We start from the raw sequence: 12,500 nt of genomic DNA, 5'->3' as shown, positions 1-12,500 counted from the left end.
TCAAATAAGAGTGATGAATTTTGTGCAGGTCGTCGACACACACACACACACACACACACATACACACACACAGTATTGACACTGATCTGACATGGGAAGGAGCGCCTGGGGAAATCAGCCTTAGTGCCATTGCTGGTGATGAATTTAAAATCAATGCTCCATTTTCGCGCATTTGAACACTTTATGAAACGCGAGTTTTTGGTGTTTCACTCATTTTAAGTCCTCGGGGTGCGCGAGACCTCCGCTGCTCTTTACACGCGTTACGGTGTGGGGTTCTGGGTAAAATGTGCTCTATACTGGTATAGAACATGTTTTGTAATGTTTTTATTTCATGATAAATATTCAAACTTATATTCAAGCTTATATTCAAACTTATATTCAAACTGAACTTTGTTATTATTATTATTATTATTATTATTATTATTATTATTATTATTATTATTAATAATAATAATAAAATAAAGAATTCAGTCTATAGTGCTGCAATAAATTGATAAATACAGAGTGAAATTTTTGTTTTTCCATATTAACAATGCCCTCTCAGTTACTATACTTACTTTGTAAAGTTAAAAACAAAGAATACAGCTTAATATCATGTCAATTTATTCTGAAGTACTAACTATTAAATATTTTTTAAAAATGTCTTTCTAAGTTTTTTAAATACTTTTAAAACATACAACATTGTACCGATCATTACATATGACCCTAAAACGTTCACATCAAGACATCAATACCAAGTTATTTATCACGTGATCAACATCTCTGACATTCACACCTAGATATATATATATTTTAAAAATGTATATTTTCAATAAAAATAATAATTATAAAGTTCATCTTGATAAATGACGGGAAGACTATTATAACTATTTGCGTATTCACATTAAGTTTTAATATTTTTTTTAATTAAAAATAATAAAAACATCATATGTTGTGTCATGACGAAGTGACTAAGGATCTGTGAAGGATTCATGACAGTATTAAATTAATCACCTACAACTACAGCCGCAAATAATTATTTTGAACAATTTTTTAAAACAAATTTTATAATTTTATAATTAATAATTACTATCTGAATGTAAATTTCAAAAAACGGAAACCATAAATGTTAAATATTAATTCCGTTTATTATATAAACTAAATTATATCTGAAAATATCAATTTAACTTGATTTAAAAGCCTTGACACACCAGAGAATTACTGAGTTTATCTTCTACACTGAAAGCTTTTAATAAATAAACACAAGATGAATATTTACGTGCATTTGTAGCAAAATATTTTTGCGAGAGATCTGAGTACTGAAAATCTCAGTAGTTTTAGTAATTAATAAGATAATAAATACATTATAATACAAAATAATCTACATAAATGCTTTACTACAATTAATTATACACACGAAAATGTCAACTTTGTATTAAAGTAAAAGAAATCGTTGCAGAAAAAAACTTGTTACGGGTAGGTTGATTTTTTTTTTTTTTCAATTTTTAACTAAAACATTTTAGTGATCTTATTTTTTGTACTTTTTTAAGTTTTTTTTGAGTTCCTTTTCTGTATATGAACAATTTTCTGTATAGGAAACATAAATACAAACAGGCTAATAAAAACACACACATATGATGCTCTATAGCTTAGTCACAGCATTTTAACACCACTGTAATCTTTACACGTGGTGTTGATTTATTTATTTTTTTCTCTAACTGACTAATTTTATTTGTTTTAAATAATTCCCAGCACCGCAGGCTGGATGTCATGTGGACTTCAAATAGAAAGGTTGAATAATTAAACCGGTTTAAAGAGCATTTTGGTTAAAGGTGCGTGTTCAGTGCCGGTTTTAGCGGCAGGTGCGTTACCTGCTCACGGCAACACGATACCTGACTCATACCTGAAAGCGCTGGTTGTTGCGCGGGAGCACGTGGCCTCCCGGTGCCTCCGAACCGGCCGGTGTGAAATGACAGCGCGCGCGCCTAACAGCTGGTCACAATGCCGCTCATTACGTATTAATAACGCAAAAGGAATAGATAAGGATTTAAACTGCACGAGACAATTTTTTTTAGCATCGAAGTTTTTTCTTTTTTACCTCCCAAATATTTATAGTTTTTACTTAATAATATTTTCCTTTTATTGGGTTCATTGATACAGAAAGCTTTAAACAAAATTGTCACCAAGTGCATTTTGTTCTAAAGTTTTAAATGCTTTAGATTTTTTTAAAAAATAAAAACATTTCTTGTGTTGCGTTTGGTTTTAGTTTATTGTGCTACATAATAAGCTACATCTGATATACAAAAATGGTCAACTGAAGTAAACCGAAATAAACATAAAAATAAATAATAATAATAAAAACGATACACAAATCTTCATTACAATCTCCTTTATAACCAGCAAATATTAATCTGATGGTGATTAACCCAAAACTAAACCCATACCTGATAATAACATACTACTACAACTAATACTACTAATTAAAATAACAACAACAACAATAATAATTATTATTATTTCCACTGTACCTTTTTCAAAGAAACTAATCTAGAATTAATAAAAACTGATAGGAGGGAAGATTATAAGAACACTGAAGATGATGAAGGTCTGCTCTCAGACATAGAGTACTAAACTGGACCTTTCCTGTTCGCTGGTGTGGTAGCTTCATGTTCCACTAGGAGATGGGGATGTAGTAGATCTTTAAATAATTATTTAAGGCGCACAAATAGGTAAAGATTCACTACATGCACATGTTTATGTAAAAGATACACAGGCTGCTAAATGTACATAATGGAGGAACAGAATGGGACAGCTTAGTGAACATACAGAGTTTTGGTGACTGATGATGTGCGACAAATAACCAATCAGCCAAGCATAAAAGAAAGAAAGAAAGAAAGGAAAAAAAAAGAAAGAAAGAATAGTATAAGACACCAAAACAGTGCGTTTCTTATTACTCCTATTATAATAATAGTGATTAGTTTTTGTCAGATAAGGAAAGACACAACTTTTCAGCTCCCACTGATACTCTACAGCAGGGACTTACTGTTACTGTCTGATATTTTCCCAGGAATTTAACACAGAATTCCAAAATAAAAAGTAAAATAAAGGAACTGCACGCTCACCTTGACCCGAACTGTATCTGGAGAAATTTCCTGGGTTTTGACAACTCGATCCAGGATGTTCGAGCAGCATTGCGGCAGTTGGATAAAAACACAACACAACACAACAAACACCGCTCCTGAACACTAAACCAGTGGAAAAAATAATACTAAAAACTAAATTGATATATAAAAAACGCGAATCTAACGCGTGTATACTGTCTTATGTGAAGAACGCGCGTGCAAAAGAGAGAAAAATCCAAGTCCAAACAAATAAATATATAACGGAAAGAGAAGAGCTCGCGCCTGCCGGTGCTCGCGCTGCGCAAAAAGTTTTAATATGCGACGAGGCTTCAGGACCGTTCACACGTCTCAGCTGATCTCCGTTTGCTATTGGTGTCCTGCTTTTGCATAACAAAGTGTGTGTGTGTGTGTGTGTGTGTGTGTGTGTGTGTGTGTGGCGCGCGCGCGCTCTGTCCGCGGTGCTGAAGAGGTGGGGCACAAAGGCCGCCAGTAGTGTGTGTGTGTGTGTGTGTGTGTGTGTGTGTGTGTGCTCCCCTCCCCACGTGTATATAAATGCCAATGCCTTTATTAAGGTTTATCAAGAAAACAAAACAAAAATGGACAAAAAAGCAACAAACAAACAAACAAACAAAAACAATTAACAGTTTCGTGTACAAAAGTTATGAAGACCATGTATTAGGGGGCGGAGTCAGCGTCAGTACGGGGTCAAAGTTCAGCTAGCTGTTGACACTAGGTGTAAAATCAGTTGTACCATGTATGTGCACTAGTGTTTTTTTTTTTGTACCATATATGTGCACTAGTTTTTTAGCTCACGAGCTTCCAAACATTGTTGGCAACTGGGAAACGTGCTTGTCGAGAACGTGTTAGCTAGTTAGTTAGTCAGTTTAAAATGTAAACGTTTAAATGTGATGAATCTGTAAAAACTACTGACTTTTTCCGAAGATATCTTTCCAAATTACTCAAGTCTATTCCACACTTGTGTAATTTCACCCTTTTATGATTACTTGTCATACTGTATGAGATGATTCCATTAAAGTTTTCCATTAAAACTCCCATCTAAAGAGTTCTTTTATGATCCGCGACCAACATCACAGCAGACAGCATCACTGAATGCCGTGTCCCCTGAATGCCTAGATATACAGAGGCAGTGTGTATACTCATCATTTATATAATCTATTGTGACTAAAATAAGCTTGGTGCAAGCCTACAGTGACATTATCTGGCACTGGATTGGATTCAGCCTTACATGTATGTATCTTTAGTTCAAAAATTCTTTAGTTTAAATGCGGTGCTGTTTTATCGTTATTACGTAATTAGCATCATTATTTTCCATTGATTAGCCTTGCTTTTGTTACTATTATATATCAACATCAACAGCGAATCAGATCATGAACTTTGACCAGACTATGGAAGCGTTGCACCCTATATTCCCACCCAGCCAATTTAAATGATCTTTCCTGTCTGATCCTGCATCTCTCTTCATCCAGTCATCTTCACTTTGGCAGATTGCTGAAAGTGTTAATGCACCTGGGGTCCCACTCTAGTGCGCCATCTCAATCAGGCCTTAATGCTCCTCCACAAAGGCCAGCGGCGTTTAGACCTCACACCACACGCACGGCAGAGACAACACGCCTTCTCGTGGCTCGAGAGACACTTCATACTTCCTGCTTTTGTCTGAAGTGGACGGAAGATCAAACCACTGCAGTATTCTCGAGTACGACTTTGCTTTTTTAAAATGATTGTGCATTCGGACATCTATGAATGTTAATGCCCGAGTGTGTTTTTTTCCATATTAGAAGGACTTGGCGAGGGTGGGGGTAGTTGGTGGATAGTGTCTGGAAGCGAAGGGTCATTTGTCTGTTTTGGAAAGCGCTGTGACATTTTTATTTTCTGCTCTCCTAAGACGCGCAATCACAGTTTTATGCTCATGTATCCCTTGAGCCGGAGAGTGTTTATGAGAACCATAAACAATAAAAATCTGTAGCCATTTGCATAAAGCTGGCAAAACAGTTTGAGAGACATTAAGTAAGGCAGACATTAAAAACCACTGCATTTATCTTTCTCTCTTTGCATCACATTCACCAGCAGCAGTGAGGTGTTAATTCTTTGTAATGGCTGTTCTTTAAAAACAACAAAAAACAAGAACTTCACAAAATACACTCATATCAATGAAAACGTCACACTGGACATCTGTACTGTCGACTCTATGAGTCTTCTATATGAGGCTTTATCAGAATTGATATTAAACAGAACTATAGTACAGGTTCATACTGTACACCTCAGTAGTATGTTTTAACTCCTCTCAGGGTTTTTACAACAAATCAGTTTAACAAACTGCAACAGTGATATATCAAATATGACATACACTGGTTTCTGTTTTCTCATTCTACTGGGTAGACAGCAAAAACCAGTTCCTTCTCCAAGAATATAAAAAAAAAACCCAAACAAATGCAAGCTAACGCCTGCACAAGGTTCCTCAAGGGTTCCTTAGATGGTTAATGATTCTTGCATTGTACATGAGCTCCACTTGAAACCTTCCCTATAAATACAAGCCTCGTTTACAGGTTGCTATGTGGGATAGTTTACCAGAAGGAATGGAGAAAGGTACTGATCTGAGAACAGCTTTACCACTTGCCCTGTAATACAGAGAAACTAGAGTAAATCATAATAAGCTGTCAGTCTTAGAACAAATGGATACTTAATCAGACACATGTACAGTAAGTGAACTCGAGTGAGAAAAAGGAAGTGAATCAAACATACAAAGATTGATTTTTTTTTTACAGCGTAGACTTCAGCTGCTAAACTGACGGACAGGGATGTAGCACCGTGTTATGTTCTGGAGATCTGGATGAGGAAAAGGAGAAAATAACAAAAATGGATGCTACGTTTGGAGAAGGAAAATTGAGCTGAAGGAATCAACTGAGTAATGCATTGTAAAGGATCCTGGTTTGGAGATGGGGAAGTTGGTGGACCTGCCCCCAACACACACACACACACACACACACACACACACACAGTGGGGCGTCATGGTGTGACTGTCATGATCAATCATGGGCTTGAATGGGTTGCCTTGTTTCAGGAAGGAGGGCACCAATCACACGCCTCATTAAGCACGCTTGGTTACTCCATGCAACAGCACATCGAGGACACACTGCCTGTTGCTGTCAGTTGTTTCTAAACATACATCCATATGTACTAGATTTAAAACAATTTAGTTTAGGAAGAAAGCAGGAAGAAAATTGTTCTGAGTGGAATAATTCAAATATCAAGCAAAAACCCCAAATGCCCCTCATTTTCCCTTTTTATCTTGGCCTGACACTATGACTTCATACGGTTTCTCTGCTGTCTTTTATGATTTAAGTCGGCTTAGTATTTGATCGAACTTGTTTGAAAAAAATACAAATAAAATTAGAGATACACTGAGTTGTGGTTCAAAGTAACTTATCATCATCTTAGCATTAGCCTAGCTGCCAGCTCTCATTATTCTGGTGAAACGGCTCCATATGGCAGGCTTTTTACTCGCCAGCGACGTCTTCCTCGGCAGCTGGTGAAACTGTCCAACCGCTCGGCTCGACTGCTCCCTCGGCATTTAACGGCCTTGCCGAGATCACCATCCATTCAAGAGAAGAACAGGACTGAGGTCCTCGAACCAGTGACACCATTGGGCCTATTGTTGTCTCTGTAGTAGGAGGACGGCGGTCTGCTGTACATCTGATTAGGCACGGCAAGGGAGGAAGTGCCAATGATACGGACATCGAGGAGAAATAAATCGGTCAGATGTTAAAGTCGAGGACTCTACCTCATGTGTTTGAGAATATCCTCAGCTTTTTGCATAACAATTTAGTGAAAATATTTCATTACTAAGACATGAACTGTGATTTACATTCGTGACTGTATATTTAAGCTAAATATAAACACAAGAAATCAAACAATAATTATGCCGATTACATGAGAAATTAATATCTGAGGTGCAATGATCAGGAGATCCCACAGTTACTGAGACAGAGGCAAGGTTGCAAGGCTCGCATTTATTTACACCATAATTAGGTGAGTTTTGGAAGAAGATTGTTTGTGGAATAAGCAAGAATTTGGGTGGCTTTTTTTAGAGGAGGGATAATTAAAAATATCTGAAATCAAATCAAATCACTTTTTGCAAACAAACTGTAAGTGTAAGTGTAAGTGTAAGTGTAACTGCACACAATGTAGCTCTGATGTACAGATCCAGCTCTGGTGTAAGATATATTGCGAAGATTGGGAGAAGGAAGAGAGATTATGGAAAAGAAGGGATCACAGTATGAACCGGATCATGTGCAGATAATGCAAAATTGTAAAAGCGTGCGCACCTCAGTGGGTACCTACAGTGAGTAATACTGTAGCTACACACTGAGTAACACTGTAGCTACACACTGAGTAACACTGTAGCTACACACTGAGTAATACTGTAGCTACACACTGAGTAACACTGTAGCTACACACTGAGTAATACTGTAGCTACACACTGAGTAATACTGTAGCTACACACTGAGTAATACTGTAGCTACACACTGAGTAATACTGTAGCTACACACTGAGTAATACTGTAGCTACGCACTGAGTAATACTGTACACTGTAGCTACACTGTAATACTGTAGCTGACTAGAAAGCCGGTGAAAGGCAAGTTAGATACTAACCACATCAATCCTTGTACAATTTAACCACAGAATTACTTTAGCTATAAACATCTATGAACATATGTTATTATTATTATTATTATTATTATTATTATTATTATTATTATTATTATTATTATTATTATTATTATTATTATCATTATTATTATTAGCATTTACCGCTCAGAGTGATGGTTTAGACCAGAATTATTGATTTGTCTAAACCGAATATACACATGATTCCAAATGATTCCTCATAATTCCATATGATTCTACATGATTCCTCATGATTCCACATGATTCCAGATGGATCACACCAATCATGTTCGATCATGTTGCATACCTTTGGTTTAAATGTGTTTCAGTATTTTTTTCTGCTACATGGACAGGTACAGATTGTGATTTGTCAAGGTTAAGTAGGTTAAGTAGATGGTTAATTCATCTTACACACTTGTTAAGGCTTTTCTTAAACATGTCTCTGTGCAGCATTTGGTTCAACAGCAGGTCCCCATGGAGCAGATCTCTGGAGAGAAAGAGAGAAAGTGCGCTTCGGTTCAAAGGGCCACGCCACATCCAGCGAGCATCAACCTCTGAATATTGACATGCTAATGATGTGCAACTCAGGCAACAAAAGCCCCCGCGCTCTGACTGCACGCAGCCACAATGGCCCTTAGCCTGAGTCCTGACACTTTTACGACCCGACATGTGTCGCTTGTTTCACATTCACACAATGAGACGATCCCTCGTGGAATCTGCGCACTCTTCGAGCCTGGTGTTTCTTTTTCTTTGTCTGTCACAGCCCCGTATTTCACCCGGTCTCTAGTGACCTCGAGGGCCGAAGCTCCATTTGGAGTGTTTTGTCAGGCTTTGTTTCTAAAAAAGTGGCATGCTGGCCCTTCGACACAACAACATCTCAGACGCAGTGAGAGCAGAGTCAAAGGTCAAACCACTTAGGAGGAGATAACCCTCGGCTGCTGGAGGCTGATGCACGAGATGCTGACCTGTCCGGGACGCGTCTGGCTCCGAGGTGGTCTGTGGACTGAAGACACAACAAGTTAAATCTGACAATATTTGTTCATCTCATAAAACAAAAACGAATGCAACATTTACACTCAAATATACAGAGCGAGAACAACATTATGTTGACGATAACGATAGTATTTTTTTTGCTGTATTAAAAGTAAATGTGAGAACACTGGGAGTTTATTTAAGCAAAAGTCTCAAAAGGACACAATTTTATTCCAGACTAATTAGAATGAATTAGAGGGACATATTAATCTCAGACAAATGTCACCTGTAAATGTGACGTGACATACAGATAAGTACGGTGACCCATATTCAGAATTTGTTCTCTGCATTTAACCCATCCAAAGAACACACACACAGCAGTGAACACACACACACACACCGTGAACACACACATCGCAGTTGGGGGAACTCAGTCGTGGCTGGCCCGAGACTCGAACCCACAACCTTAGGGTTAGGAGTCAAACTCTCTATCCATTAGGCTACAACTTCAACTCTTATATAATATTAAATGCATATATTGTGGAAAATATAATTAACATTAACAAAAAAAGCTGGAATTTTTTTTTAACAAAACCCCCCAAAAAACTCATGTACACAAACCGACATATTTATATTTACATCAACAGATTCAAGCAAATGTGTAGATGGACGGATGGATGAGAACCTTGTGATTACTCACGTGTCATCAGTGACTCACGTGTGAAGTTTTAGTCACATTTCTGTACACGCAACTTACTGAAATATATAACAAGATTCATTTTTTTTTTTTAAACATTTATTTATAAACTTTTTCAAAGCATTAACAAAAAGTTTGATACAGTTTCAGTTATAGCTTTTCCCCCTTTATAGCCCTTTCCGCCAAAGTAATTAACCATACATTACATAAAGGTTAACACAATAATTATACTAATAATAAAAACAAACAAACAAACAAACAAACAAACAAACAAATAATAATAATAATAATAATAATAATAATAATAATAATAATAATAATAATAATAATAATAATAATAAATAAATCAATAAATAAATAAATAAAATAAACAAATAAATAAAAATATACACAAATACATAGCCAATAATAATAGTTTCCTGACATGTTCGTGGTCCGTACACAATTAACAAAACTCCAATAGGTGATAATATTTAACATTGATCAGTGAGTGGGTGAGTCTTCATCTTCTCAAAATATGTAATCATGGGTTGCCATGTCTTATAAAAACTTTGGACAGGTCTTTTCATTAAATATTTAATTTTCTCTAATTTTAAGTATGATACTAGATCACATAACCACATTGAGGCTTTAGGCGAGCTTACTGACTTCCACTCCAATAATATTCTTCTTCTCGCTAATAAGGTGGCAAAAGCAATAACGTGTTTTACTTTATTTGTCAGTAATACTCCGTGTTCTGGTACTCCAAAAATAGCAACTTCAGCACTGGGTTTTATATTCAAACCAAAGGCCTCATTTAATGACAAGATTCATTTTTACATTTATTGTGTACTTTTCATGTTTAAAGTCTCAGACCAAAGCAGTCCGCTTCCTGCGGCCCAAATTCCACCCGAGAGCCGATCGTCTGATTCTCACGTCTCACTGTTGCTTATAAACTTCATCTTCTCCTTCTTTTCCAGGTGATTATTTGAGGGGCTCCGGAGCTCAACTCAGCCTCCTCTAATGATGGATGAAATGACTCTGGTGCAAAATTAATGTATTTATTATTTGTAATTTATCCAGTTATTAATCACGCGCGGTGTCGGCGTGCCTCGGACAAATGGGCTGTCATGAAGAGCACGGGGGTCAGGTGTTTAAAAGCTTGCATTTATCATGGTGTCATGATTACACGTCATTACTGCTGAGCTGGTCTTGATTAGAAAACAATTCATTGGGCTTTCTGCAAATCATACAGGTTGTAAGTGCAACTCACCATCGCTGAGCTGATATTTGTCTTTTTTTTTTTCTTGCACCATTTCGCTGGAATTGTTTTCATCAGCGAGTTACTGCCATTATCCTTTCAGCGCCTTCAGAGGACCTTCGCTGAGTCAAGACAGCAGAAGATGAATGAACCCTGGTGCGTTTGTGTGTTTGTGTGTGTGTGTGAACTGGGACACTGTATGTTTTTTTTTTCACTTCTCTGCCCGCCTCTGTTTCTTTCTTTCCAGAAGCAGCAGGATTTAGAAATCACGGATAAGAGACTGATGACCTCCAGCCTGTAATCCTGCTGTCTCAGACTCATGACCCACTTTCTTGGAGGAACAGGAGGGCACTTTGGGGTTAACTGATGGGGGTTTATTGGGGGAATAAGCGCTTAGAGGGTAAGTGAGAGGGGAAATACAGAATGATTGGGGTAGAGGAGGTCAAGGTGTCTGAGACAAAAGGTCTGGGTGGACTCTTATTCACAAAAAACTCGAGCAGCTAAGAAAAGTGACACGGGTCACGGCCGAGTTCGGTCCTGCGTCTCGGTCATAATGGAAAGTTTGGATAAATAGCTACATCTTTATACTCTCTAAAATATTTATACCACAGATATTCAGACGGTGTTGTCCAGCTACAGATCCCAAGTTCATATTAATGCCCTGAGTTTCTATGGCAACAGCACATAAAGAGATGTCTGTTTAACATTTATAGAAGGAGTCTCTAGTGTTGGTGCTCTGTAACAGACAGTTTTCTGATTACAAATCGTAACGTGCCTTTTGTTAATAATGTAAACGTAATTGTTGTCAAATTGCTGAGGTGTAAGAGAAATAAAACACTTCAGGATGTGCTGTTAGAGGAAAAGACAGACACACAATTTACAGACATCTTCAGGACAGAGGAGTTTTGTGGTTTCTCGGTAACACGACAAGCTGCGTTTTATGTTTTACTAACCTGGTGCTGCTAAATATGATACCAGGGACTTGTAGAGAATGTAATGTAGAGAAACAGCTCATTCTGTGGCGAAGGAAACAGACAGTAAAATCATTAAAGCAGTAAAAAAGGAACTGCACAATTTTCAAACACAAACTATATCAATGTATAAGATGTAAATGAGATGTTAACGAGATGCTAAGCAGTGAACAGTAGATAATAACTCAGCTGGTTTAATGTTTGTAAGAAAATTTCACTTTGTCCTCCTTTCTTTGATTAAGGATTCATGTGTAGCAGTCACAACGAAGTTCTTAAAACCTCACCATAATCCACGTGATCCAGAAGGATAAAAAGCCGCACGCTTCATTTCCATAGCTTCATAAGAGCATTAGTTCATATTGCAGTGTTTTTTTCTTTGCCCACTGCTCATGCTGCTTTGTGTCAGAGACGTGTGCGGTCTTCCTTCGCTCTTTAACCTAATCCCAGGCAGACTTTAAGTGTCTGCTGTGGGGAAGAGGAGAAGGGGACACGGATGCTCCCTTAATCCGTTAACCCCTAGAATTAGGACAAAGTAGGCCAAGACACAAGAGCGACAAATTCCACTTGAGCCCATGACATGTGTACTACAGCTGACATCCTCCAAACCAACACAAATGTTAGGCTGCAGGAAGTTCTCTTCTTTTCTCAGTTCATCTCGTGTGAATGTTGTAACAACAAACATCAGAATGTTCATGCTGAAGAACGTTGTACCAAGTGACTCTAGGTCTATTTGTCTGGACAGGTATAGAGTTGGCTTAGACAGGGAAAGTATAGTTTTGGACAGTACAAAGATATTTTGTACAGGTATAGTAGTGGTTTATGGGATGTGATGT

At 37.4% G+C, this 12,500-nt stretch overlaps 1 protein-coding gene across 2 annotated transcripts in view; it reads right to left on the bottom strand.

Moving 5' to 3' along the window:
* lhx3 (LIM homeobox 3) overlaps positions 1-3,171 on the bottom strand; it is a 14,024-nt gene extending 10,853 nt beyond the window's left edge. The window contains exon 1 of one of the 2 annotated variants that reach the window (XM_060863182.1): positions 3,096-3,171. In XM_060863182.1, the coding sequence (XP_060719165.1) occupies positions 3,096-3,171 (76 nt within the window). The remainder of the gene's footprint in view (positions 1-3,095) is intronic. The other variant, XM_060863183.1, reaches the window with a different exon arrangement.
* Between the last annotated feature and the right edge of the window lie 9,329 nt (positions 3,172-12,500).

Source organism: Tachysurus vachellii, chromosome 26, assembly GCF_030014155.1.
Source record: "Tachysurus vachellii isolate PV-2020 chromosome 26, HZAU_Pvac_v1, whole genome shotgun sequence".
Lineage (NCBI taxonomy): Eukaryota > Metazoa > Chordata > Actinopteri > Siluriformes > Bagridae > Tachysurus > Tachysurus vachellii.
The sequence above is the reverse complement of the archived record's forward strand: the minus strand, read 5'-3'. Positions and strand labels throughout refer to the sequence as shown.